This window comes from Pimephales promelas, chromosome 5 (assembly GCF_988280905.1).
Source record: "Pimephales promelas chromosome 5, fPimPro1.hap1.1, whole genome shotgun sequence".
Lineage (NCBI taxonomy): Eukaryota > Metazoa > Chordata > Actinopteri > Cypriniformes > Leuciscidae > Pimephales > Pimephales promelas.
Genome location: NC_142773.1, coordinates 37,226,616 through 37,253,608, shown reverse-complemented (window position 1 = coordinate 37,253,608; position 26,993 = coordinate 37,226,616). Strand labels below are relative to the sequence as shown.

General features: G+C 37.8%; 1 protein-coding gene across 1 annotated transcript in view; it reads left to right on the top strand.

Moving 5' to 3' along the window:
- Positions 1 to 1,286: 1,286 nt before the first annotated feature.
- The window catches only part of bcl2b (BCL2 apoptosis regulator b), a 40,875-nt gene continuing 15,168 nt past the window's right edge, over positions 1,287 to 26,993 (top strand). Inside the window, exon 1 of the mRNA XM_039676178.2 lies at positions 1,287 to 2,369. Coding sequence (XP_039532112.1) covers positions 1,872 to 2,369 — 498 coding nt within the window. The 5' untranslated portion in view covers positions 1,287 to 1,871. The remainder of the gene's footprint in view (positions 2,370 to 26,993) is intronic.

The window sequence follows — 26,993 nt, the reverse complement described above, 5'->3', positions numbered from 1 at the left end:
TGTTTTTCTTGGTCCCTGGAAGCATACATTCTCTGTGTGTATTAAGGTAACAACACTCTAGACTGTTCTGTGATACCAAATATTTGGGGGCGTGGCCATACTATATAATATACACAAACATGTTTTATTTTTTTTATTTTTTTATTTATTAGGGACCATGTAGGCTACAATTTCTAACAGACATGTTGCCATTTGATGCATTGTACCAGAGTTAGCCATAGGCTATTTTACATCTGTTAGCCTGGCAGGGTTCAGTATTTTCTTTTATTTATTCATTGTACAGCACTTTGCTCAGTCTTGCACTGTGTGTAAAAGTGCTTTATAAATTAAATTTATTTGAAGTAAGTAAGTAAATAAAACACTCACCCAACCCCCATCCCCTTCATACCTAAAAAAATAAAATAAATAACCTTCAGACGATCTCATGTTTTCCAGCGTGATTTAAACAATCCAAAGAACATCTTGTGCTTCAATGAAAGCAAGAATCTGCTTGCCTGTAGTTCACAGAATAAATTGATGATTAAATATGAACTCACCAGGGTTAGATCACCCAAAAATGATGTCATTGATTACTCACCATCATGTTGTTCCAAAACCTGTAGGACTTTCATCTTTAGAAAACAAAGATATTTTTAATGAAATCTGAGACCTTTCTTTCCCTCGCTTTTGACACTTCATATAAACATTCATAAACTCGCACATAAGTGATAAACGGAAGCTCAAGCATGTTCTCTTGACGTGCAAGAACAAACGAGGTTCTAAGCAGGTTCGGCAGAGCTTCTGTTTATGTTCGCTGAATAATGTTTATATATGAATAAAAGCTAAAAATCAGTCTGTTCATCATAAAGAGTTCGAGTCTCTTCAGAAATTTTGGACCAAAACGCTCATGAAATTTTAAGATCTGAAGCATCAAAGTGGTAGTTGCGTAGCTGTCAGTGGAGGGACAGAAGGCTCTCAGATTTTATCAAAAAATATATTAATTTGTGTTCTGAAGATGAACAGAAGTCTTACGGGTTTGTAACGACGTGGGTGAGTTTTCATTTTTAGGTGAACTATCTACTTTTGCATATAATGAGATTATAATAATTTTTATATTAACAATATTATCAATAAATAAATGTTGTTCAAAAATGTTAAAAACTATGATTAATATGAATTATGCTGCAGAATTTTTAAATGCTCAACGGAGGCACACGAGTGTGAATGAGTGACGTCGCACAGGAAACACCTCTGTAATAAAGGGGGCAGGGTCGAGTCTGACTGCAAATGGAGCGACTGCGCACAGCAGACTCCTCCAAACGCTTAACTTATACAGAGAGACACAACTGTTACCCGTTTATCTTTCGCGAAAAGACTCATTTCGACAGCCGACACCACTGAGAAAGTCTTTCTTCACACTAGTCGCTCCGCGAAAGAAGAAACTCACAAGTGCGCGTGAACACTCGGCGACCAGCCTCTTCCGTCTCCCGCAGCTCTGGACTCTGTTACACGAATAAACCATGACTTTACTGCACGCAATTCCCACTCAAAACACCAGAGACTCTCTCACCCGTGCTTATACGGCATGTTTGTCTCATCTGATATGAAGGAAGATGCTTAAATCCTCTCATACATGCTTGGAATTTTCTGCTGGGAACAGAAAGTGGGCGTTTTTCAACAGCGAGAGCACTGGACGAGGATTTGCGCGAGTGCTGCAACTTGCAGTCTCAAGTGAGGCAACATGCAGTAAGTTCACCGTTTGAAGGATTTGCGGTTATCTAAAAAATCAGTTGCTGCATTGCATTGGTGTTATGAAGAAAATGATGAAGATGCGCTTGGATTAATTAGCTCACGTTGATTCTGAGGTTGTTTAGCTATATATACAGGTCGATATGGCACAGGAGGTCGTGTATGATAACCGCAGCATAGTGGCGAAGTACATCCACCATAAGCTCTGGAAGAAGGGATTCGTGTGGGAAGTGAATGGACACGATGACAGTGTCTCGAATGGACTGATGATGGGGAGGCAGGAGGAGGACAGCGGCGTCTCTCCCAGCCCGCGTCACGACCCGTTCAGCGCTCTTCATAAGGTGCTACGGGAGGCTGGGGATGAACTGGAACGGTTATATCAGTCGGACTTTGCGGAGATGTCCAAACAGCTGCATCTCACGTCCATCACGGCGCATCAGCGCTTCACCGCGGTCATAGACGAGCTGTTCAGGGACGGCGTGAATTGGGGCAGAATCATCGCTTTTTTCGAGTTTGGAGGGACTGTTTGTGTCGAATGCGTGAACAAGGAGATGACGGCGCAGGTGGATAACATTGCGGGATGGATGACGGAATATCTGAACGGGCCGCTGCACGCCTGGATCCAGGAGAACGGTGGCTGGGTATGTAATTAACTCAATATACTTCACACGTCCGAAGACGCAGCGTCTCACGCTCCGCCTCTGCGCATGGCGTCATGCGTTCGAAGCGTGGCACGCATCTCTGATTGGCCGGGAGTGCTGTTCGTTAAAATGCGCCAGCCAATGAGCTGCGGCGATTTGTCACACCCCTCTCACGCCTCCGTGGCGAGTGTTGTACGTGAAGCCATCAATGACAGCTGCTGTCTGCAGAGCTGAAGGTGTGGTTCCCTTTGCGGAACTTTCAGGAACTGCTGTTGATTCATGCAAACAGGAGGATGTTTGGCCTTACCAGGTATATAGGATATGCTATATCCGATATTTACTCACCCAATCATGCGTTTAAATTACCCTGGGCTATTTTTGTGCTAAGTGCAATGGTAAACCGATGTTCCCAGCTGTACCTGGAATACTAGTTTAGCACAAGAAGAATACTAAAGTGATGGGAGTTTAACACATAAATTTAATGGATTTTAACAGTTGAAGGGACTGGAATGCGACACTTTTCATTTTCTGTCAATCTCTGGTTGAACAGACAATAACGTAAACACAAATGAATGGTTTAGTTATTGAGCAAAAGATCAGATAAAATCAAATCTTACAAAATATTTCCTACATTTTGTTAACTCATGACTTGTGTAATCGTTAAAACCAACTTCAGCACAGTTATGGTTGACACAAAGGGTTTGGTTCGGCAACAAATTAGAAGATGCAAGATCTATTTTTATTATTAATATGATAATTTTTAAAATATTGTTATTAACTCATAGATTATTTTTGTAAGCATGCAAATAACCAGTAGAAAGACTTAAAGTTGGCATTAATGAAAACTCAGCTACATGTTTTTTTAAAACAATTTATCCGTGCATGTTTCAGTTTTTTATTTATTTTTATCTCATAAATCTTATTCAAACTGTCATAACTGATCTTCCAGTGAAGCAACAGACTTCTCTCTGGTCACGTATGACGGACTTCTCCAATAACCATATTAGTCCTACTATTTCAGTATCATATAGCAGGTATACTGTGTACTATATATGCTAATAACTTACTATATGCATTATACCACCAAGATCTCACTGCACTGGGTACTGCATCCCACAATGCAATTGAAATGACCTTTTATTTTATGAGTGATGAATAAACCAATAGCAGAATGTGGGAGTCTTCAGGAATTGTTTTAAAAAACAATTCCATTTATTGAAAATTACACACTTTTTGTTGTTATTTCTGCATAAAAATATGCAAAAAAAATGATGTTAAATACAAAGCTACTCACCAAATTAAACATGCAACTTGACAATATGCTGTTTAAAAAAAAAGCTAACATCTTAGATGTTTCTTACTAGGCTACTTCAGCTTTCTATATTGTGTAATGTTGCTATTTGAGCATGAAAGATGTCTGCAAAGTTACGCCTCGATTGTAGTCTTGAGTTTTCTTCCGCAAACGTACACGTCGTAAAATTCCTCGTTCACATAATTTCCGCCCAAGGCATACGCAAGTAAAGAGGGCGAGACCTTGTTGAGTATTGTTGCAGTTATGGTGAGGGGCGTGACATTTTCCGATTACGTTCAAAGCGGTTGAACAACACACTAATCCAGCCAACCAATCAGAGTGCATTGTGCTTTTCAGAAGGAGGGGCTTCACAGAGACGGGATCTAAACAGGGCTACGTTTCCCAAAAGCATCGTAAGCCTAAGTTTATCTTAAGACATTGGTGTCAATTGTTCTACGATCAACTTAGGCTTACGATGCTTTTGGGAAACACAACCCTGAACGTTACTGACAGACCGGGAAGAGAGGTGCTGCAACAATGGCAAATATGTAAAAAATATGTACTGATGAATTTTCAGTAAGCTGTAAAAACTAATAATGGTATTCAGGAGGAACTCAAGAGACATGTGCTTTTTTTTTTTTTTTTTTTGAATGGCCATTCAGAATATGACCTTTCAATAATGAACTCGCTTGTAAGGTGACAATCATAAACGAGCGAGAATTTGTGGTCTGGTGCAATGACTTATACATCAGATCAGTAAGGTCATCCATGAAGGACTTGCCCTCATCCATTCACTCTGGTTGCATTTTCTACTGTGGTCTGCAACATTATTATATTTAATACTAGTTAGTGTGTGTTTGAACAAAGACTGGAGATGTGGATGTGCATAATTCAAAGCACTGTGTCCACAGGGCATTCATCAATAATTCAAAGGCTGGATTTCAACTTTAAGGAAGGAAAGTTTAACATTTCCCTTGAGTCCTGACCTTTTGAAAGTGGAAACTTTTGACACATATCAAAGATTTACACATTCGCTGACCTGAACATCAGGAAAGAGTTCCTCTATTTACTAATTTCTTGCCAATTATGGCTTTGAAATAGACCAGAACGCCTGAGTCACAGTGACAACTGGCTGCAGTATCCAACAGTAAAAATACTTTCAAATTTAAGTAACCTATTTTATTATTATCAGTTGTTGTTATTTATAATTATTACTAAACCTATGCATCACTAGGACGATTCATCAGCCGATATTTGGCCATTATAAGATCTCCTGAATCAGTTGATAAATTTGCCCGCTTGGCTGATCAATAGAAGTGTTAGTTCCCCAAATATATATATCCTTCTTAGTTCATAACAAACATTTTCAATTTAAATTATATATATATATATATATATAAGAGTATTAGTTTGCCATTATCATTAAATTACATGCGTATCAGATTTATATCTGTCATCTACCACTCCACTCTCCAGATTTCACTTTAAAAACCCCAAATAATTAACCCTAAATTCATAATTATTATTTATAAAAACAGAAGCTGTGTGACATCATATCCTGGCTGTCGCTTATAGTAATTGCAGTTGACAAAAATGGACAAAAGTGTTACTGCTAAATTTAGCAGCAAATCCATTTACTTAAGTGGCACAGTGAAAACCCACAAAATTAGCACTGTATGACAAGGTAGCTACCTGTGGCATATTAAAAGTTATCAGACACTGTAAACATGTTGTTCTGTAATTATTCGTAGACGTATTGAGGCTACTATTGTGGTTTTCTATAAAAAGAATCAAGTTTACTAAATTGCTGTGACGTCGGCAGCTAGATAAATCCGGCCACGCAGGGCTTATATTTTCCGCCCTGCTCTCGAAGCAGTGACGGAGGTGTCAGGCTCATTAACCTTAATGGTGCTATTTGGACAGGCGAGAGCTCTCAAATCAGCCTACCTTCTGTTTCCTGTTTAACTCCAGACACAAAAATAGGTGTCATTTTATGTTGTTGAGTCTACTGTCCTGTCCCAAACATTTACATTTTTCATCAAGCTGCATCACAAGACTGTGTTTGTTTACCTCACTGTCTGGATCTCAACAGCACCCTACTGTCTTATTTTGTCCTGTAATTCACTGTGTGCTCATAGACAGTATAAGCCTGCATTCAGAAAATAACACCTTGAGTCATATTCTGTATATTGTTCAGTCTGTTTCAATTATACATTGGCCAGTGGGTTTCAGTCGTCCCACGCAGAGCGATTGTTCTAATCTGGGCCCAGAGGGAATCTGCAGACTTTTTTATCTTTGCTCTGATTCTGAGGACCTTTAAGTTTCAATGAAATGAAACTGAACACTAAAGTTTAACCTGAAAGTACAACACTCTTATCGATGGCTAAAAGTAGGGGTTTTCCCAAATGTTTTGATGCCAAAGACCACCAATATAATAATCCCTTTGTGAGAGATTCCATTCATAAAATATACAGTAAAGGCAGCTGTTTTCATGTAAAGATCCATATATAATGTAAAAATTTACTTTGTGTTTTTATTGACCCACTGTCAGAGTGATGTTATATACAAACCTAAAGAGAAACATTAGTTAAATACAGATATAATAGAATTAAAAACATTTTGTATAAATACAGATATAATAAAATTAAAAACATTTTGTATAAATGCAAACATTTCAGTTAAATACATTTTATTTAAAAGAGCTTTTTTATGTAATATTTGTCAAGAACACATGCAGTTAACTTTGACAGCTGTATATATAAAAAAACACCAAAATGTATAACCAAAAATATACCAAAATGGCACTTTTTACAGGATTCAACCGTTCTCTGAGATTTGTTTTCATGATAATCGAATGTAAAGAGTTTTATCTTTAAAAACTCTTTAGATTATAATGCTAGTATATGGGGGCATATAATAAGTAAAGAGAAATCGCTAGTTTATACCACTAACAAGGCTCAAAATAGCCCCACACTAACACAGTAACATAATGAGGGTCCTTACATGCAAATCGAAGCATTGAGAACTATGTAAGTGTACAGACCGTTGAATAAGAAGATACTTTATGAAGACAGTCCACTTCGTGTATACAGGCAGGAGCCATCTTAGAAAAAAGTCTCGACTAGTCAAACCACGAACGACATGCCAAGTGAGCTGAACTGTACAAACGGCGTTCATGGTTCTTGTCGAGACTGTTTTCCAAAGATGGCTCTTGCGGACTGTCTTTATAAAGTGTCTTCTTATTAATCTATTTTGAGCCTTGTTAGTGGTATTAACTAGCGATTTCTTTTTACTTATTATATGCCCCCATATACTAGCATTATAATCTAAACAGTTTTTTGAGAGAAAACTCTTTACATTCGATCATGAAAACAAATCTCAGAGAACGGTTGACTAGACACCAATGTGTAATCAGACCAAAAGTTCATTTTGCGCCAGAGTTCTCCTTTAATATTTAATTATTTCAAAAGAAGTCAGCCCCGCATATGGCCACATAATTTAAGTGGACATCATAAAGTTCCTCTTTATTTTATGTCAATTCAATATTGGCTAACCGGATCTAAACAAGGATCCACAGAATGTTGTTTAAATGTTTGGGGTCAGTACGATTTTCTTTTTTTGAAAGACATTGATACTTTTAGTACACAAAAAAGCATTAAAAATGATCAAAAGTGACAGGAAAAGACTGGTCCAAAATATTTGCATTCAAAATAAATGCTTTTCTTTTTAACCTTTTCTAAATGTTTGGTTAAAACAGTAAGTTTAGATGGATTAAACGGTTAAAACCTCTGAAATTGAACGCTTAGCCCATTTGATCCAGGGTTTAACTACCCTATTCTCCTCCAATTTCATGTCGGACACCATTGCACTTCTGTGAACTCTGTGCTGAATGGACTAGACACGCCTCCTGCAGACTGACAAGGTAATGCGCCTGAATTCCACGTGGGCAGCACCTGTGTTTATTTGTGCGACGTGACTGTAAATGCTGCATGACGTGCTGTGTTGGCAGATGCTAGGCTCTTAAATTATACACTTCAGCCTGCTGATCCAGGTTCAGCCCAGGGCTGTAGTGGAAATTGGTGTGCCATGCACACGCCACAGATCTCCAGTCTGCTAATAACACGACTTTGCAAAAGAGCCCTGGCATTTAGGTGAGGACAGATGATTGGAATTTTCTTGAAAGGGGGATTTCGTACTTCCGCTCTTTTTATTTTCGCTTCTATACTTAGTCTGAGACAGCGACATGTCTCTTCGTTTTCCTCCGGCCTGAAAACAGCTGGCCCAATCGACGAAAAGAGGGCGGGCTGAGAGCCATGACGTAGACACTAAGCACAGAGATTGGGGATATCGATAAATGACCACGGATGTGGAGACGGGATGCAATTCGCTCTGTTGTGGAGAATATTCCCGGCATTTGCAAACTGAAGCCTGACCAAGAAGAGTGTTTACTAAACCTTTTGAATGGAGTTGCGATGTTGTGGCCTGGCCATACTCCCGACAGAGGGAGTATCTCGGTCTCTTTTATCTGTCGAGCTCAAACTAGCACCCTTTTGACAGGTCAGTGTCTCCTTTCTTTTCCGGTTCTTAAATATTTCCATGTCATGCTGTAATCTTGCAATTAAGTTGCAGCATTTCTGACAGACTCGAGATGAACAAAGAGCTGTGTTTAACAGAAATAATCCTAACTTTGACAGTTGGCTGCAAATTTAAGTTTCTATCTACTGTCAAATATTGTGACGCTTTTCGACTACACAGTACCAGCTCGACTCGGCTCGGTTTTCCACTGTGTAAAGGCTGTACCTGTTCCTGCTTTCGGGTACTTTATTTTGTATCACCTCCGGCGAGGTTCTGAGCGAGCTAAGGCGATACTAAAATGTCACGTCAAAACAATGCCGACCATTCACTGTGTCACCATTACACGCGCCAGATGGAGTATCCAGAAAAACCACGCCATTTTTAAATAGTTTGGCCAGAGATGGTTACTAAACTTACTACTATTATTATGGCAACTCGGAAGAATACGCCGTGGTTAAACAAGGAGGTGCAGACTTTCCTTTGTTTGGTTGCCGAAGAGAGGATCCAGCGAGAGCTTGATAGGGCAACGAGGAATGAAAGGTGTCGCTATGACGACCGGGTACTATTTGTGGCGGTACTGTCTGCAAAGGAAAACGGAACGAAAAGCGAGCTGAGTCTAGCTGAGCCGAGGCGAGTCGAGCTGGTACTGGTAATGGAAAAGCGGCATTAGTTTAGAGGCCCCGATTGTGCCGTGGATGCGTAGATTTACTTCACATAATCACCAGAAGTCGTTCACAGCCATGTGCACTCCGGTATTTCGCTCGATGGTTTCGTTTTTGCATCATATAACTTATGTGTTTACAGGTTTAGTTCGATGCGGCTGAACTGGCGCATAACCAAACGTTATGTGTTTGGCTTACGGGTAACCAATGCTTTTATCCACAAGTTTCCGAGGGGCGCTCCTGTAAAAAATAAAGTGGGTGAAACTTCCGGTGAGGCGGCGGAAGTAGCATTCCAATGGTATTTTGTGTGTTAGTTAGCGAAGAGGCTGGCTGTTTTTCGGAGAATTATTTTACTATTTAAAGACGCAAATCTTTATGAGAGATGGTGTTACGGAGTTCATGGACAACATGTGCTGTTCGCGGTTGTATGTATAACCGGATTAAACTAGTTCAGTGGCTTAAACGTGATTGTTTTGAACATAAGCTGAAAACGAAATCACAGTGCTCCTACCAGAGCTCGTCTCTGATCCTGCCAACGACTGTAGTTTCCATCACCTTCCAAAAGACGACGAATCTTCCTGTGTACATTTGTTTAAATTCTTAATATTCTATAAACTCTATCAGCATGTGATTGGCTGTTCGCTACTGATGTTACACCTAAACTCAGGATCAAAGCCTGAGTTGACAGAATACCAAATGTGCCAGTTAATGTATTCAAGTAGCACATTCATTTATAATTTTGAATAAACTCCAAAGCACAATGACTAAGTGTGTATTTTTTATTTTAATTGTTTGTCAGCTCGCACAACTGTCTGTCACCATGCCTTGATGAGTATTGATTATTAATAATGTTATTATAATACTCCCAATCAACTACTGCGGAGGGTTAAGGTACTGTTATTTCACCCTTTTTAATTTCGTTGAGGTTGTGTTCCCACATCGTTAGCGAGTTTGGATCGTTATAACTTGAATGACTGTCAACTGTTGAATGAAGGAGTGTCAAGCATGTTAAATCACGCTTTGTTTACTTCCAACCGGAAGTCGCGCCCACTTTTGACGCAAAGCCTCATGGGGCGTAGGAAACTTGTGGATAAACCTTATGTAACCCCGCCCCTTTTCAGTGCTGCACTCGTTGTCTTTTGACTTCCGGTCTGTATTTTGACAGCGATCTTGCATAGGTATGAATGAACTGCTCGTAAAAAATTTCCTGGTCTGCATTTGTTAAGACATCTGCTTTAAAATGCTTATGATAAACATTAAAATGCTCATGATAACTTTTGTTAATTCTACAATAAGTAAATCCACTTCACCAGCTAATTACTTACTCCTCGACAGCGATGCCATAGAAGTATACAGAGCGACCGTGAAACCGGAAGTTCAAAGACAATATTTTAAAGATGACGGCGCCCACGTTTCTCTGGTGCATAAGGTCTATACTTCAGACTTGCGGCCCCTCGCGAAGTAGCAGTGTTTGGTATTACCAGGCTAGGATTTCGGGACTGCTCTTACAAGTTATTCCTTCATTTACTAGCAGTTTCAATGAAGACTTTGGGTGAGCACACATGGAGAAGTGATGGTAATGGAAGATTTAACACACGGCCAATTGTATGCTCTTTCCAGTTTCAAGCCTGAAATGTTTTAGGATCACAAACCTTTTGATGTGTCAGCATACCAATGCCTAAGACTTTCCTTTCTAAGAAGGAGATGCATATTTGTCCTCTTGAATAAGTAAGCCTAACATATGATGGCCCTGGTGTCACTGAAACAGGTTGAACAAAAGCACCATTGGCCGATTCTTTTTTTTTTTTATTAGGACAATGTGAAGTTGTTGCTAGTGAAGGGCTTGGGACTGTTTTCTTGTGTTTCTTGTATCTAGTATTTGAATCATGAGCAGCAAGCTCATTGGCTACTGATACAGCAGGAACCATTCAGCTGTGCCCTATAGAGATGATTTTATCACCAACACGCATTTCCCACTTGGAATTATGACTTTGTGGCACAGTTTATGTTCCAGCTGTCCTGAGACTCCAGAGTATTCAGGATCACATGGGAATATATGACATAATATGCTAAAGTTGTCAGTATGCGGGTGCCATCCGTCAGCAACTGAGATGAATGGGAATGCTGATGGATACCCCTATCCAGGTATTACTGACTCCTATTGTTTCCCTTGTGTAGTTGTATGTTTCATTCTTTGTCATCAGTATCAGAAAAATTACTGACGAGAACTTCCTGCAGTTCATTTCACATGCTTCTGTGAAAGATTATCATTCTGATTTATTGGCTAAGGGGGATATGAGAGTGGAACGAAAGCCACATTCAGGAAGTGAAGACGCCACTAATGAAAGTTAAGAGTGGAAAAAGTCCTTGGGCTGCGTTTGACATCACATGTTTCACGTCATGTCCTTCCGGACACTGGAAGTGAACCGTATATGGACTGTTCTTAGAAACACTGGAAGTTTTGTGTAAAAATAAGAAATTGGCATCATGTGTATAACTTTTGGTTAGTGTTTTTGGCTCAGATAGTTCTCTTTTGTAACTCAGGATAATTATGTTTGATTTAAAGGGATAGTTCACCGAAAAATGAAAATTTGTAGTCATTCACTCACTTTACTGGGGTTTTTCTACGGGAACAGTTAACACAAGAGAAGATATTTTAAAGAATGTCCCTACAATGAAAGTCAATGGGGTCCAATGCCATTGGTCCCACTGACATTCAAAATATTTGGTCTTGTTGGTCTTCAATGTGATGTGAAATGTTGGAGTTTGAAATCTCTTACTTTTTATTGTAAAATGTAGTTTCCTTGGAAGACTAAGCACTGACACTATTGAGATCTCTTCTAAAACTTTTTTTTCTCAAGAGATTTAAGTTTTAAATCTTATTAAAATAAGTTTAAAGTCTTATCTTAATAAGATTTAGATGAAAAATCACAATCTATTTTGTGAATGCATGTTATTTATCGTATTGTGAACAATTCATCCACGTCTGATTCTTTTTAGTCAAAAGTCTCCTTTTTTGTTTTCACATTTCGATGAAAACAACAGACTTTCCTATGGTTAGCAAAACAAAAATGGTCCAGAAATAGTGTTTGAAGAAACCTTTTCTGTATAGCATTTAGTAAGTAAACGGTACGTTCTTTCCTCATGAGTAAATGTATACTTTACTCCTGTGTGACTGTTTTCACACTCTCAGACTAGCCAGAGCTCAGTTCATTAAATCCGGCCAAGTTTCCCCCTCACAGGGTCCTCTTACCGGAGCTGCAGTCACTTACCATCTGCCCCTCTGTTTACACTCATCAGCAGACTGCTGGTAATCTCAGAAACATTTCCTACTAGCTTAGCCAAAGGGAATAAGGCGGGCGTTCAGTGTAACGTCTGTCGCAAGACACAAATAAGAATGTGTCTGTCTTATGCACTCTGTGTCACTCGCACAGGTAATACCGGCCCGAAATGAACAGCACTTCAGATGCTTCAGATTTACACCTGACAATTTGCGGCAGATCTGTTGTCGTCTTTCATGAGCAAATACTCCGGCTGACTCTACAAGGACAGATATTTCTCTACAAATATTTCAAACATTCCACCTTAACCGTAAACATGTTTTGCTCTTTTGCTCTTCATGTCCCTTTTAGCAAGCCTTGTCCTAATATTGACCTGTGTCTCTTAACGATCCACTGTTTCTATTGAACAGTCAGTCTTATGATGCAATGTGCATGCTCTAATGGCAAAAAACATATGCAAGTACACAAATGCAGATATGAATGTGTTGCAAGCATACACCACCAATGTATAGCCTATATTTAGTTGTTTTTTTCCATTCTCTCAACTAATGGAGTTTCTTGCCACTGTCGCCAGCCTAATATTCAACAATATTGTTGATTTGAATGCACTGACGCAATTGGATGAGAACTGAAATGAGCTTGCTGATTACATCACTGTTGTCGGCAGAACTGCTTTATAGATGACATGATCTTATTTAATAATTGATGATCTGTACATCAGAAGTAAATCAACACTAAAGTGACTTTAGCTGAACAATGACACTTTTTACAGCTGCTTTACAGCCCAGATTAAGCCCGTCATTGAATAATTTACCGGTTATCACTGTAAAGCTGCTTTGAAGCCATCTGTATTGTATAAAGCTCTATATAAATAAAGGTGACGTGACTTGACTTGGCACTCATGTTGTTCCAAACCTGTATCATGACTTTATTTTTACTGCAGCACATAAAAATAGATATTTTGAAGAATGTTTTTGTTCATGCAATGAAAGTCAATGGGGTCCAAAACAACCCTACTGACTTTCATTGAATGAACAAGACCATTCTCTAGTCAAGTCAAGTCAAGTATATTTATATAGTGCTTTTCACAATATAGATTGCAGAGCCAGGCCGATATATCGGCAGGCAGATATTATCGGCAGATATTAGGCATTCTCTAAAATATCGGTGTTATAATGGCAGATAAATGAATATTTAAAAACTAAAATAAAAACGGACGAATCACGCTTCAACCATGTCATGAGTGTTGTCAAAAAGTGCAGGTAAAGGGATAAGCAAGCTGACATTGTAATTATAAGGTAGCTTATAACTATAAGGCAATGTAGGGACTAATTATTATTTTATTTATCAGAACTTTAATATATTTTGATGTTCCTCCGTTCTAACTTGTGACAATAGGAACAAGATTCTTTTTAAAATGCATTATCATATTATTTTAATTAAAACTAATAAATAAATAACTAATGTTAGGGAAATCTGTTAATATTTTGTTGCACGTTTCTGAAATAATAGTGATAATAATATCGGCCGATATATCGGAATATCAGATTTTAAAACCAACAAATATTTGTATCGGTATCGGCCTTAAATCCTTTATCGGTCTGGCTCTAATAGATTGCATCAAAGCAGCTTATCAGTCAGTAAAATGTCCATTCTCTGAAATGTCTGTAAACATGTCAACAACTTTCTCGGGCAAAATTCTCTTCACATTGTTAGTCTGCCGTGCCTTTAGTTGACCATAAAACTGACCATAGAAAAAAGGCAGGTTATGTAATGCTAGTGCACCTTGTGTGGCTACACTGAGAATGCAATTAATATCTGTAATATGTTAAATTGCATTCCGTGTGATTATGCATTGTCAACAAAAATGTGACAGTTGTAGTTTTTGTCATTAATATTGTTAAGCGTCATCACATGCATTTTTCCTGAATAGTGCTATTTTTCCCGAATATCAGCATGATTACATACAGACGCGATATTAAAATCATAAAACAGTAAATAAGAACTTAATATTGTGGGTTACATTTGAGACAATATTTTGTTTTTGCTCTATTTTATTGATACTGATTTAATTTGATGGATTAAAAAGTGATCTGAGGGCGCGGGCTACTTTGTGGCTATGGCTACAAGAGGTAAAAACGATATAAATACTGTTCGTTTTCTCGCAAAAACCGCTCGTTTAGTGTCTTAGGCCATCAATGCGTACTTACATTTAAGAGTCATTAAATCATGTTTAATTTGGACTTCTCTGTGCATGCTCTTTGAGGTGGTGACCATAGACCTCCATTATATGACTGACCGACAAGAACGGTTTGACCTAAATATATCAAAATTGAAACTACTGCGGAAACAAAGACACTTACATCTTGGGTGCCCTTGAGGATACCAAAAATGAATTTCAAAGTGAACTATCCCTTTAAGTTGTGTCTCCTGTACCCGTCATGAAGGGTGGACAGAGAACAGAATCTATAAATAAGGTGACCTCTCACATAGTAATCTTGTGAACTTGACTACTGTAATGTATTGTTCTCCTATACAGTGTGCTTTTCTGAAAGCATGATGGTGTGTGTGTGATAATAGCCTGATGTTTGGTAGAGGTGCTGTCCTGTGTTGTCCCAGAGGTGCTCCACACCCTTCCACAGCACATTTCTGTGCCCTGTCTCGGGGGATCCTCCCGATCGGAGGAATGTAAATAAATAGAGCGGATGACCTGGGTGTTGCTTTCCTGAGAGGCCTTCCATGGGTGGGGATGTGACTGGACAATCGCTCCAGCCAGGTCAACCGGCTGAACGTTTAGTTTTAGCTCTGTGGAAACTGGGTGTGCACTGTGCACATGCATGTGAATGCATTCAAAGGAATTAGCTTGTGAATACGTGCAGTTAACACCCTTAAAATACAGGTTTCAGAAAGGTGTTAAACATCTATATTAGCTCTTTAAATAACCCAGGATGATTCCTAGAACTAACACACTGATCTGACATATCTGGAACAGGTTCTTTTCTAATGTCCAACGAATCACGTAGCACAGGGGTTTTCAGATGTTTTATGCCAAGGACTCCCAAAACGGATCCCGTTCTGAGGAACTCCATTCCTAAAATATAAAATCAGACATGGATTTTAATGTGCCAATGCCCACTTTATTTATATCCACCTTATTTTTCACACAACAGTGGGCGCTTCCAATTGTTTTTAGCTGTAAAAAACAGATTTTTTATGCTGCTTGATATTGCAAAGTTAACTATTATTTTTTAACCATATTACTTTAATGATTTCTTACCATAATATTTTAATAATTAACATATCATGAAAATCATAAAACCCTACAGTGTATTGTGTGTGGGGAAAATATTTAATGTGATGTTATAAACCCCATGTTAAAGTGAAATATTGTCACTGTACTTTGGCCAAAACTAAAGATATTTAGTCAATACGTTAAGTAAAACTACATTATGTCAAATATTTAATATTTTCTGTGGATCCCCAGCACATGCACTTGGGGCTTCTTGGACCCCAGTTTAAAAACCAGACCTCAAAAAATATTATAATAATCCAGCAAGATTTTTGTATGAACAAAAAGTCCTACAACTTTAAAATCTGGTTCGCGATATCTTGCAGAAATTTCGTGAATGTCACTGCACGGTCCACGTGAGCATGAAGATGATGACATCCTTGTATCATCTGTCTAAAAGTAACTGCATTGTGAGGCATTTGGTCATTATGTGTCACATTTTCACTTCTGTTCTACCCCACACTATCACGCACGTGTTCTTGCATCAAATGACTTCACTCTGACAAATAAAACTGCTTTCCCTGTGGCCACAACCAGGCCTGAACACATGTTGCTGAAAGATGCATGAGCTGGCTAATCTCTGACACTAAATGACCATCCCTCAAACAAGATGCGTCATGCTGTCTGTTTCTGTCTCCTCACCGCACACTAGCTTATCCCACTGACTCCACGTATCAGGTGACTATACGGGCCTTGAAATATTCAGAGCTATGTGAGAGCATCTAAATATAGATGTGTTGCTGCTCCCAGGACGCTGTCTAAATGTCATAGTGCGAAAAGCGCGGATTAGTGCACCTTTTCAATCCCGTATCCTGCATGGTGTGTACAGTGAATGAGTGGAACTGTCGAAAACCCTGAGCATTGAGATTAGTATCTGTTCCTCACTACCTTATCATGTTGTGAACTGTTTGGTCTGACACAGTAACGCCCAGCATGACCCAGAATATGTAGAGAACAATTCAGTAAGGCAAAGGTCATTTTGAGTCCAGCTACAGTTGTTGCAACTTTGTGTGGTTGATAAGGCTCAATGAACTTGATGCGAAGATCAAAAATATCTTTGATTTAGAAATATGAGAGAATAATCAAGAGAAACATCGAACTGAGAATAACCAGAGAAAGCAAGAAAAACTATAAGAAAACAGACTTAGGGCTGCATGATTAATTGAAAAATAATACCTGAAAACACATTTAAAATGTTTGTGTTTTATATATATATATATATATATATATATACATACACATACACACACACACATATATATGTGTGTGTGTGTATGTATATCAAAAAAATTTACTACATCAAAAAAAATTCTAAAGAGTTGCTTCGCAAGTCAGACAAAAATTACTGGTAAAGTCTGTACTATTGGAAAAAAAAAATGTATATATATATATATATATATATATATATATAGATATATATATAAATATAAATAAATAAATTAATTTATTTTATTATTATTTTTTCCCCTTCCCAATTGTACAGACTTTACCAGTAATTTTTGTCTGATTTTATATATATATATATATAGTCTGATCCGTTTTTCAGCATAGCTATACCAATTTAAACAAAAGAGCTCAACAATAACAATTGCGATAGACCACAGTTTGATTTCTTTTAAGTGGAACTGATGGCAAAATTGACCGGCTGTGTGAAATCAATGATGCTCTTGTCGCTGGGTGACATGCAGGACATTAGCCTCCTGTCAGACATCTGATGGCCTCGCAGGCATCACCCTAGGGATCACTTCAACACATCCACAGACCGATAGCCGCATAACAGCAAGACAATTGCAGGGTCTCTTTGGTATATGCCCAACTGTCCTTAGGCTCCAATAATGGGCTATATGCACGCATAAGTTCCGCATTTGACGTAAGGATGCTCGTCCATTTCCGGTTGTGTAGATTAAAGCGGAGGAAAACGGGATTATGGCAGAGTCTTCAATATTTACTGTCCTCCCGTCTTTGAAACGAAACGTACATACGTTTAGATGTAATTTTATATATAGTTATGTTTATTTAATACAATTTTAAAAAGAAGCATAAACACAACGAGGGGTGTCTGTTTTATCTGTTTTTGTGACTAACGTTTCATTAGTATAACCATGGAGTATAAAATTCAATATAAATTCTCGGTATTGCATTGGACTCTATGATCGGCGGAAGTTATCGAGCATCCTTAATCCTTCACCGGAAATAACGCCGTGCATAGAGCCCATTAGAACGATGTGTCTAATCAGGTGACTCATAGATTAATATTTGGCTTTATCATCAAAACATGGCATTACATTGGGAGTGTTTGGCCTTCAGCATTAATATATATTGTTAATATATATAGTGAAAAATGATTCCAATTTAAAGCTACACTGTGTGATTTTTACCCCCATCTAGTGGTGAAAAGGTATATGACCATCCATTGAATATTAGTTTCTGTTCCTCTCAATTCCGATTTCGTTTTAACTCCTACGGTGGCCAATGTAGTCCAAGATTAACATGGCTTCCAGTTCGACCTCGTCCATGAGTGTTAACTCAAACGTAAACACGAAAGGCGAAGCTTGAATTAACGGGTATGTCCCTCTTTGGCTAATGTACTTTCAAGATGGAGGGGCAACATGGCGACCGACATTAGATCCCCTTACCCGTATGTATTTTCAATGGCATATTATACACTCACGAGAGAGAATACTTAATTACTTGAACGAAGTAAATGTATATTTATTAATGAGCACATATATTTTTGAAAGAACTAAGTGTTTTTAGCTAAGAATAAACTAAAAGAGTTACACAGAGTAGCTTTAAAATAGGCTGCCGCCTAACTGATTTCTAATGTAATTTATTCCTGCGATGGTAAAGCTGAATTTTCAGCATCATTACTCAAGTCTTCATTGTCACACAATCCTCTTAAAATCAATATGCTGATTTGGGGCTCAAGAAACATTATGTGAGACTGGAAAAGTTAAATGGCGTGATGTAGATTTTGTTTGTGTGATGGTTTTTGAAGCTTGTAGACTTAGCTTGGCTTGTTTCAGTGCCACCAAACTTTCTTTAGCTTTTCTCAAACTTTCCTTCAGACATTACTTGAAACTGTCAGATAGGTCTTGAAGTGGTGACGAATGCTTCCTGCGTGACGCTGAGGTGATCAAAGCTACAAGGCATTTCCAATTCATGCTGCCGGCCTTCAATTCGACTTTTCCTCCCACAAGCAGCCCTTCTCCAACTCAAATGTCTCTCGTCAGCTACAGCATGAGATCGCTCTCCTGTAAAGAGTACAGTATCAGCGGTAACAAGCTTCATTGTCGAAACTTGGTTAGCAACTTGGAATTAACTTAATAAAGGAGCAGTTCAGAACTTCAGATCATTGTGCGGCATCGTCAAAGCCTGAGCATCAGTTTTGGCAGGTTTTAATGTGAGGTTAGTTTAGTATATACACATGTTGAATTATTTATGATTTCGGCACAGGGAAGTGTTATTCAAATGGCCAGATTCTGGCTGCAATAAATTGGGTGGTTCAGCTTGTGGTTTGCACTGTTGGAATATGTTCTTCCTCTTGAGCCTCCGTATTTTGGATTCGCTCAATGGGACGTCTAGACATGGTTTTTCTGCAATGGGGATTGTCAATAAAGTTTTTTTTAAATTAACAAAACACTTTTTTATTTGACTTTGTCCTTTTTAACCTTGATTTAATGGTCGCAAAATACTGCATGGCACACACGTTCACCATCACAAAAAGTTTGTTGGAAGGCAGCAGCTAATAAGGTGAACCGCAGCCATAGCGGCGATTAGCCCCTTTTGATCTTGAGGTGAACAGGCGAAGGCTGGGGTGGTTTTGGAGGGGAACCTTCATCAAACTTCAAACGCCCCATTTAATAAAGTCAGAGCGAGAAGTGTGCACAATACGCTTGCCAGACCACATTAGATGGACAGAAACACAGGGAGTGGCTGCTTGTGCTGAGAGACATCTAAAGCATCATGGTTTTTCTGTAACTTTAGAGTTAAAGTAGGAGACTTCTGTAAGTCCTGTGATGTTCGGTGTTTGATGAAGCAGCTAAATTAGCTGTCAAGCCTTCAACTGTTGAGTTCACTTCAATTCCCAGTGCATGCTAAGCAAGCCAGTCCAGTTGCCATGCTAAATGCTTCTTTGAAAACACTTCAACCTCAAGGTTTTGAGCTGTCTGAAATTTCAAATAACCTTGACTACATGAGTAATAAACAGACCTTCTGACATATATCAGCAGTTTTTTTTTCTTATTTGTTTTTCTAATAATTAAGATTTTTCTTTATTTATATTCTCTGCATAGCTCTTGGGAATACTTGATTCTGAAAATAGGGTCCATGATAAAAAGAAAATATAATAAAAGATAATATAACCAAATTATTTTAAAGCCGATGTGCCGTTTTGGTTTTAAAAAAAAAGTTTAAATATTACTACTTTAAAACGTCATGTGGTGTAAGCATCAATTAAAGGAAATTTGAAAAAAAAAATTCTACACCTTGAATACATGCGTGTACATGCACACCTAAATTATTATTTTTAAGATAAAAATTATTTATTAATTAACATCATGGATTAACACTTAAAATTATGTTTTTTCCAACATGACAATGACAGTGGTCCTCTCCATATCAAAATTTTAATTGCGTTTCTTTCCAATAAAATTTGTCGTTGCGGTCTAAAATGTAATTAAAAAAAATGGGTTTGATCTACTTGTTTGTAGGGCTGCACAATTTGGCCAAAATGTTGTGATTATCTAACAATATGGTTATACAAAAAATAAAAAAAATAAAAAATAAAACTATTGAACAAATGATTGTAATACTTCACTGTAAAAATAAAAACAATCAAGTGTTTCAGAAAAAAATAAAATAAATAAAAATCATAAATATATTATCTCACAGATTTAAAATTACGATTACTAATATTAATGTCTTCATTTTTATGGCTGACCTGACATTTTTTTATTTTTTATTATAGGCCTTCAAAACATATCAAAATAAGTTTAAATTTAGAAACGTGTTCATCAAAGAGGTGTATTTAAGTCGTATGCATTACATTTCATGAATTTTTAAATAAATTAATAGATCCCAGCACATGTTTGCATTGTTTAGTAATGCCATACAATGCACATGAGCTCACTAGGCACTGCAGTGAGCTTCCTTTGATAGTGGCTAGAGGGATCTTTCTCTGTTGGCTGAATGGAAGCCTCTTGTACCAGCAGGGAACAAAGTGCAATTGTTTGTTTCTACACTCCAATGCATTCCTCTCATTCTTTCTGCAGAGCTCTGGATGGGAATCAACTGGGTGCTGGTGAGGTCATTGAACTCGTTCTTGCTTCTTTTTTTTATATCTGCCCATAAAGAATGCAATGGGCAGACTATAAAATGTGCAGTTGGATCGTGTGGACAATCGTAAGTCCCACAGTTGTCTACACATTGAGGGAGCACAGAGAGGCATATAGAATATGTTTTAAAATGAGAAATATTCTGTTTGGCAAGATAGAGTTGACTTGCTTGTGTCATGTGTCGATATCAAAGTGATCACTAACTGATCTCTCAAGATACACTGTTAAAGGATTTTGCAAAAAAATTACCTTTAGCTTGTCACTGGACCAGTACCTTAAAACAAACAGATTTGTTCCTATATACCCCCAAATGATGCATATTAGCACCCTAAAAGGATAGTTTGTTCCAAATTGAGTCGTTCTAAACCATTAACTTTCTTAATTCACAAAAGAAGATAAAAAAATTTAATTGGTGTCCAATGTTGTTTCAAAATATCTACTTTTGTGTTTTATCATTAAGGCTTTTACAGTGGCTGAGAGAGCTCAATGTGCTGCAACTGAAGAAAACAGCAAATTAATAAAACATCTTCATCAGTTTGACAAAACATGCGCAAATACTCACAATTTGTATTTGAAGCGTATTTCTGTATTTGGTTGCATTGTGAGTATTTGAGTATTTCAGAAACGAACTGCAAATACTCACAACGCAACCAAATACAGAAACGCACTGCAAATACTCACAACACAACCAAATACAGAAACGCTCGGCAAATACTCACAACACAACCAAATACAGAAACGCACTGCAAATACTCACAACGCAACCAAATACAGAAACGCTCGGCAAATACTCACAACGCAACCAAATACAGAAACGCTCGGCAAATACTCACAACACAACCAAATACAGAAACGCTCGGCAAATACTCACAACGCAACCAAATACAGAAACGCTCGGCAAATACTCACAACGCAACCAAATACAGAAACGCTCTGCAAATACTCACAACGCAACCAAATACAGAAACGCTCGGCAAATACTCACAACACAACCAAATACAGAAACGCTCGGCAAATACTCACAACGCAACCAAATACAGAAACGCTCGGCAAATACTCACAACGCAACCAAATACAGAAACGCTCTGCAAATACTCACAACGCAACCAAATACAGAAACGCTCGGCAAATACTCACAACGCAACCAAATACAGAAACGCACTGCAAATACTCACAACGCAACCAAATACAGAAACGCTCGGCAAATACTCACAACGCAACCAAATACAGAAACATAATTCAAATACTCACAACGCAACCAAATACAGAAACGCTCTGCAAATATTCACAACGCAACCAAATACTGAAACGCTCTGCAAATACTCACAATTTGTATTTGAAGCGTATTTCTGTATTTGGTTGCATTGTGAGTATTTGCAGAGCGTTTCAGTATTTGGTTGCGTTGTGAGTATTTGCCGAGTGTTTTTCTATTTGGTTGCTTTGTGAGTATTTGCCGAGTGTTTTTGTATTTGGTTGCGTTGTGAGTATTTGCTGAGCATTTCTGTATTTGGTTGCATTGTGAGTATTTGCCGAGTGTTTTTGTATTTGGTTGCGTTGTGAGTATTTGCTGAGCATTTCTGTATTTGGTTGCATTGTGAGTATTTGCCGAGCGTTTTTGTATTTGGTTGCGTTGTGAGTATTTGCTGAGCATTTCTGTATTTGGTTGCTTTGTGAGTATTTGCAGAGCGTTTCTGTATTTGGTTGCGTTGTGAGTATTTGCCGAGTGTTTTTGTATTTGGTTGCGTTGTGAGTATTTGCTGAGCATTTCTGTATTTGGTTGCATTGTGAGTATTTGCCGAGTGTTTTTGTATTTGGTTGCGTTGTGAGTATTTGCCGAGCGTTTCTGTATATGATTGCGTTGTGAGTATTTGCTGAGCATTTCTGTATTTGGTTGCGTTGTGAGTATTTGCCGAGTGTTTTTGTATTTGGTTGCATCAAGAGTATTTGAAGCGCATTTCTGTATTTGGTTGCGTTGTGAGTATTTGCAGTGCGTTTTTTAAATTGGTTGTTTTGTTTTGTGAGTATTTGCAGAGCGTTTCTGTATTTGATTGCATTGTGAGTATTTGCAGTGCGTTTCTGTATTTGGTTGCATTGTGAGTATTTGCAGTGCGTTTCTGTATTTGGTTGCGTTGTGAGTATTTGCAGAGCGTTTCTGTATTTTGTTGCATCATGAGTATTTGAAGTGCATTTCTGTATTTGATTGCATTGTGAGTATTTGCAGAGCGTTTCTGTATTTGGTTGCAGTGTGAGTATTTGCAGCGAGTTTCTCTATTTGTTTGCATTGTGAGTTGCATTTTCATCAGTTGCAGCATGCTGAGCTCTCTCAGCCACAATAGGTTTTACTCATTAAAGTTCTAAAATAAAAGTCAGAAAACAGTAATGTCTCTGTTTTACCATTGTACCAAGAGTTTTTGTGCCATATCATAGATTAACAGTGACTTACTGGAGTGGACACAACTGTGCTGTACTGATAACTGGACTTTCTTGTTGGAATCATTAGTAATCTTCCAGTTTCGATAGCTTGCATAGGACCTTATGATGCGATATTCTACACTGGTATTCATCTAAACGGAATTACAAAAATAATCCCTTTTCCCCAACACATTTACTGTCGCTTCATCCAACAAGCAGTCCTGTTTCAAATGGCATTGGTTGAGCCAGATGTTGACAAGATTGACCGCAACATCATTGCTAGAACTAACTCGGCAATGTTGAAAGTGTCAATGTTTATACTTTTCAGGAAGTTGGGCTAGATTAATAGATGAACGGTTTACTTATACTGTAGTTTTCGCTGCACATTAAACTGGCTTCAGTCTAAGCATTTTAACATTGGAAAAAATAACCCTTTCCCTTTTAACGTTAATATTCTGTTTACTATGAATTTATGAAACTGTCAGTATGTAAAAAACTTTCTCAAGCTCATACCTGGTAGGCTACTTGATCAAACAGAACCATATTGTAGTAGAGCTACAAAGATGTCAAGGGAGGTCAAGTTCCTTCAAGCAGATTACTGTTTACAACTGTTTAACTGGTGATCTAATATCTTTAGTCACCGCTTTACCCAGACGCAATCTGTGGTTCATTCCATGTTGTTTAAGGTTTAAAAGTGGAGATTGAGATTTTTTTTCATTAGCCATTAACTTTTGAACATCTGTTGCCAAAACTATCAAGAGTTTATTAGTGGGTTGAGCTCCAGGAGAGACTAGATTATGGGGTGTGCTCTGTGGAGCATGGGGGAGTTTCATTATTTTTTTTTTAATTTGATGGATTCATTATGGCTTCATGCTCTGTATTGTTTGGCTTCTCTTACATCAAAAACTCAAACCACAAATATGATGGATGAGAACATTGAGTCTTTTAATAAGACTCATTTGAGTGCCATGAATCAAAGTAATTTTACCACAAAATAATTAAATCACACCTTTGCTTTAAACGTCGACATGAAATGAAAGTTTTGATAGTCTTTTCTTCCCTATCTTGACGTATATCTGCGTGAAACGGCTTTTGAAGGACGGTATTTGTTTTGTTTTTTTCACTGGGAATTGATTGGGTCATTAGATCATTTTTTTATAGAACTTCAGATTGTTATGTTGCATGTCAGCAACAACATTAGTACTCCAGCTCTGCCTACTCCAGCATCACCTTTTCCACCGACATGCCTGTGTCCGTTCTCTTACCATTCCATGCATTTTCACTGCAGGAAAGGGAGTTCCTGGAAAGATTGGTTCAACTCCGGCCCTAAAAACCTGCTGGTCACGAACGAAACTAGGGACCAGACAAATGCTGATGCTATCTTGTTGAGCAATGTAATAACGTTGCATTATATTGCTTTTTAGATGGAAATATATAAAACTCTTGGGTTAGTAGAGGGCCTAACCATCTAGCAATACCCTATAGAAACCCTTCTCAACCGAACAGCAACACTTTGGCAATGCGATAAGTTTTGCATGCACAAGTTCCACTCAATATTTCCCAAGAAATGTAAAAATCTTAGTTACTTAGTGCACCTTCAAAATCTAACATATTATGTGTGCTGATTATTTATTATCACCAAGTGTGCTACACAAGACCTGAGAAGTGAAGCCAAAGCATTTCGATCACCCCCTGGTGGTTGGCTGCAGTATACTGTATGTCTTTAGCCCTGTCCTCCTTCACGTAATCAAATGGGACATAATCAAACCCAATTACACTTCAAATAATGATGGTTTCTGTCATTTTAGCTAGTTCTCATCATGCAGATGTATGTTCAAGTGTTTGTTTTCACAATAAGTTTGGTTTTAGTTAGTTATTTGATGCTATAAAAATGGGGTGTAACATCATGATTGACAGCTGTGCTTGTGCGGGGCCTTGATGCCGTGGCTCCAACTTAGGATCATTACAGAGCACATTCGGGCTCCGAATGATGGAATCGGCAAGGGCTGAGTGTTACTGGGATATTTTGGCTTCATGTTTCTACAGTGGAAGCAAGCAGAGACGTGCTGTCCACATGATTATAACAATAAGTAGCTTCCTCTCCAAAACCAATAAATCCTGAAACTTTTATGTCTGTGTATTTCGATTTCCCTGACAAACCACGCCTCACTAGACTTTAAACCTCAAGATGTTTCAACAAGCTGTCATCTAGCCATCATAGTACTGGCAACCAGGCGTTTGGCTTTGCAGTAGACATCTCCCTGGTTACTGGCTTGGCATCTGTATAATGCTAGCATCACCATGGAAAAGTTAGCGGCAACACTGTGCGGTTACACAACATGGGCATTTTTCATGGGAACATTCTGAATCTCTGTATGTGAAAGCGTTGTCCCTGTCAATATCCTGAAAGTGATATAGGCCATGCTAAGTTTCAAATCCCAACATTTTTTTAAGTTTAGCTATAGAGAATGTCCAAAATCCCAGAAATCATCGTATTCGAAATATTGTTTCAATCTGTTTGCAGTCTGTTTACAATTTCAAAGGAGTAGACCGAGATCATAATAGGGTCACCTTGAAAACAACGGGTCTTTTCTTCTTTGTCATTTTGTTAGAGTAGGATTAACATGTATAATTAATGTGTATAAATGTACTCATTTTTTTTGGAGCACTTGTGTTTCTAATTAAAAACATTTTAGAAGCACAGTCAAAAATTTAGTAGCACCTTTTGATCATCCTTTAAAGCAAAGAAATTAACTTTCCCATTACTGAGCAATGTTTGCCCCTTAAAATGATTTCCAGGGGCACTTTTATCGTGCAAAGGGCATCTTTTTTTCTAACCTTATAAAAAATAATGTCAACTTTCATGTTAAATTCTTCAATTTTAATTGATACATTTTTTGTTTTTAAATTAAAATAATGAACTCCGTTAGAATGATAAGACGCTATCAAAGTATTGCCAATGAAATGAAATCAGCATCAACAAAATCAATCTTTGCACTGCAGATGTGGCACAAGCTGCATCTGAAGTGCCATTTATTATATTTACTGACACTTTAATGCGTCTCAGCTAAGACATGATTGCATGTACGTTCATTTTAACAATGTAATGATATTAATGTTTGAAATATAATACATTTTAAATACAGAAATATTAAATTATTAAAATAATTGTCACTGAATCATTCATTCAATACAGATTCGTTCAAAACAGCTGATTCATTCAGGAACAAAACAAGTGACTAGGAGTTCGCACACCAACTAATGTATGACATCAAAGTACCACGAGAGTGATCAGAGGAGCAGAAGGCTCACTGTACTTTGTCATACAGTGATCGGTCTGCACAGTGTCGAACATACCAACTGTCTTTATTATTATTCATTGAATCATTGACTCACCAGATTTATTTAAAACGCAGATTCATTTATCACCGATGGAAAAAACATTGCTATTTTTGTGCAGTGGCTCGTGTGTGGCTTTGTTTGGAACTAGTTTTGTTGGTGAAATAGAGAAAAAACAGAAAAGACTGTGTAAGTCACTTAATATTAACTTTTTGTTTATTGAGCTGTTGTATGAAATCAATATCATATTAAAATTTGGGGAAAACAACACTCTTGCTCATGTTATTTTGCTTAATTATATCATGTACACATGAAAAACAACTTATACTAGGCATATTGTGAATTTTTGGAACAATCTTTATTAAGTTTGGTTGAATATTTGCCTTAAACCCTGTTAATTTCTGACCCCAATAATCCAAATTTGATTTCACAAGCTACT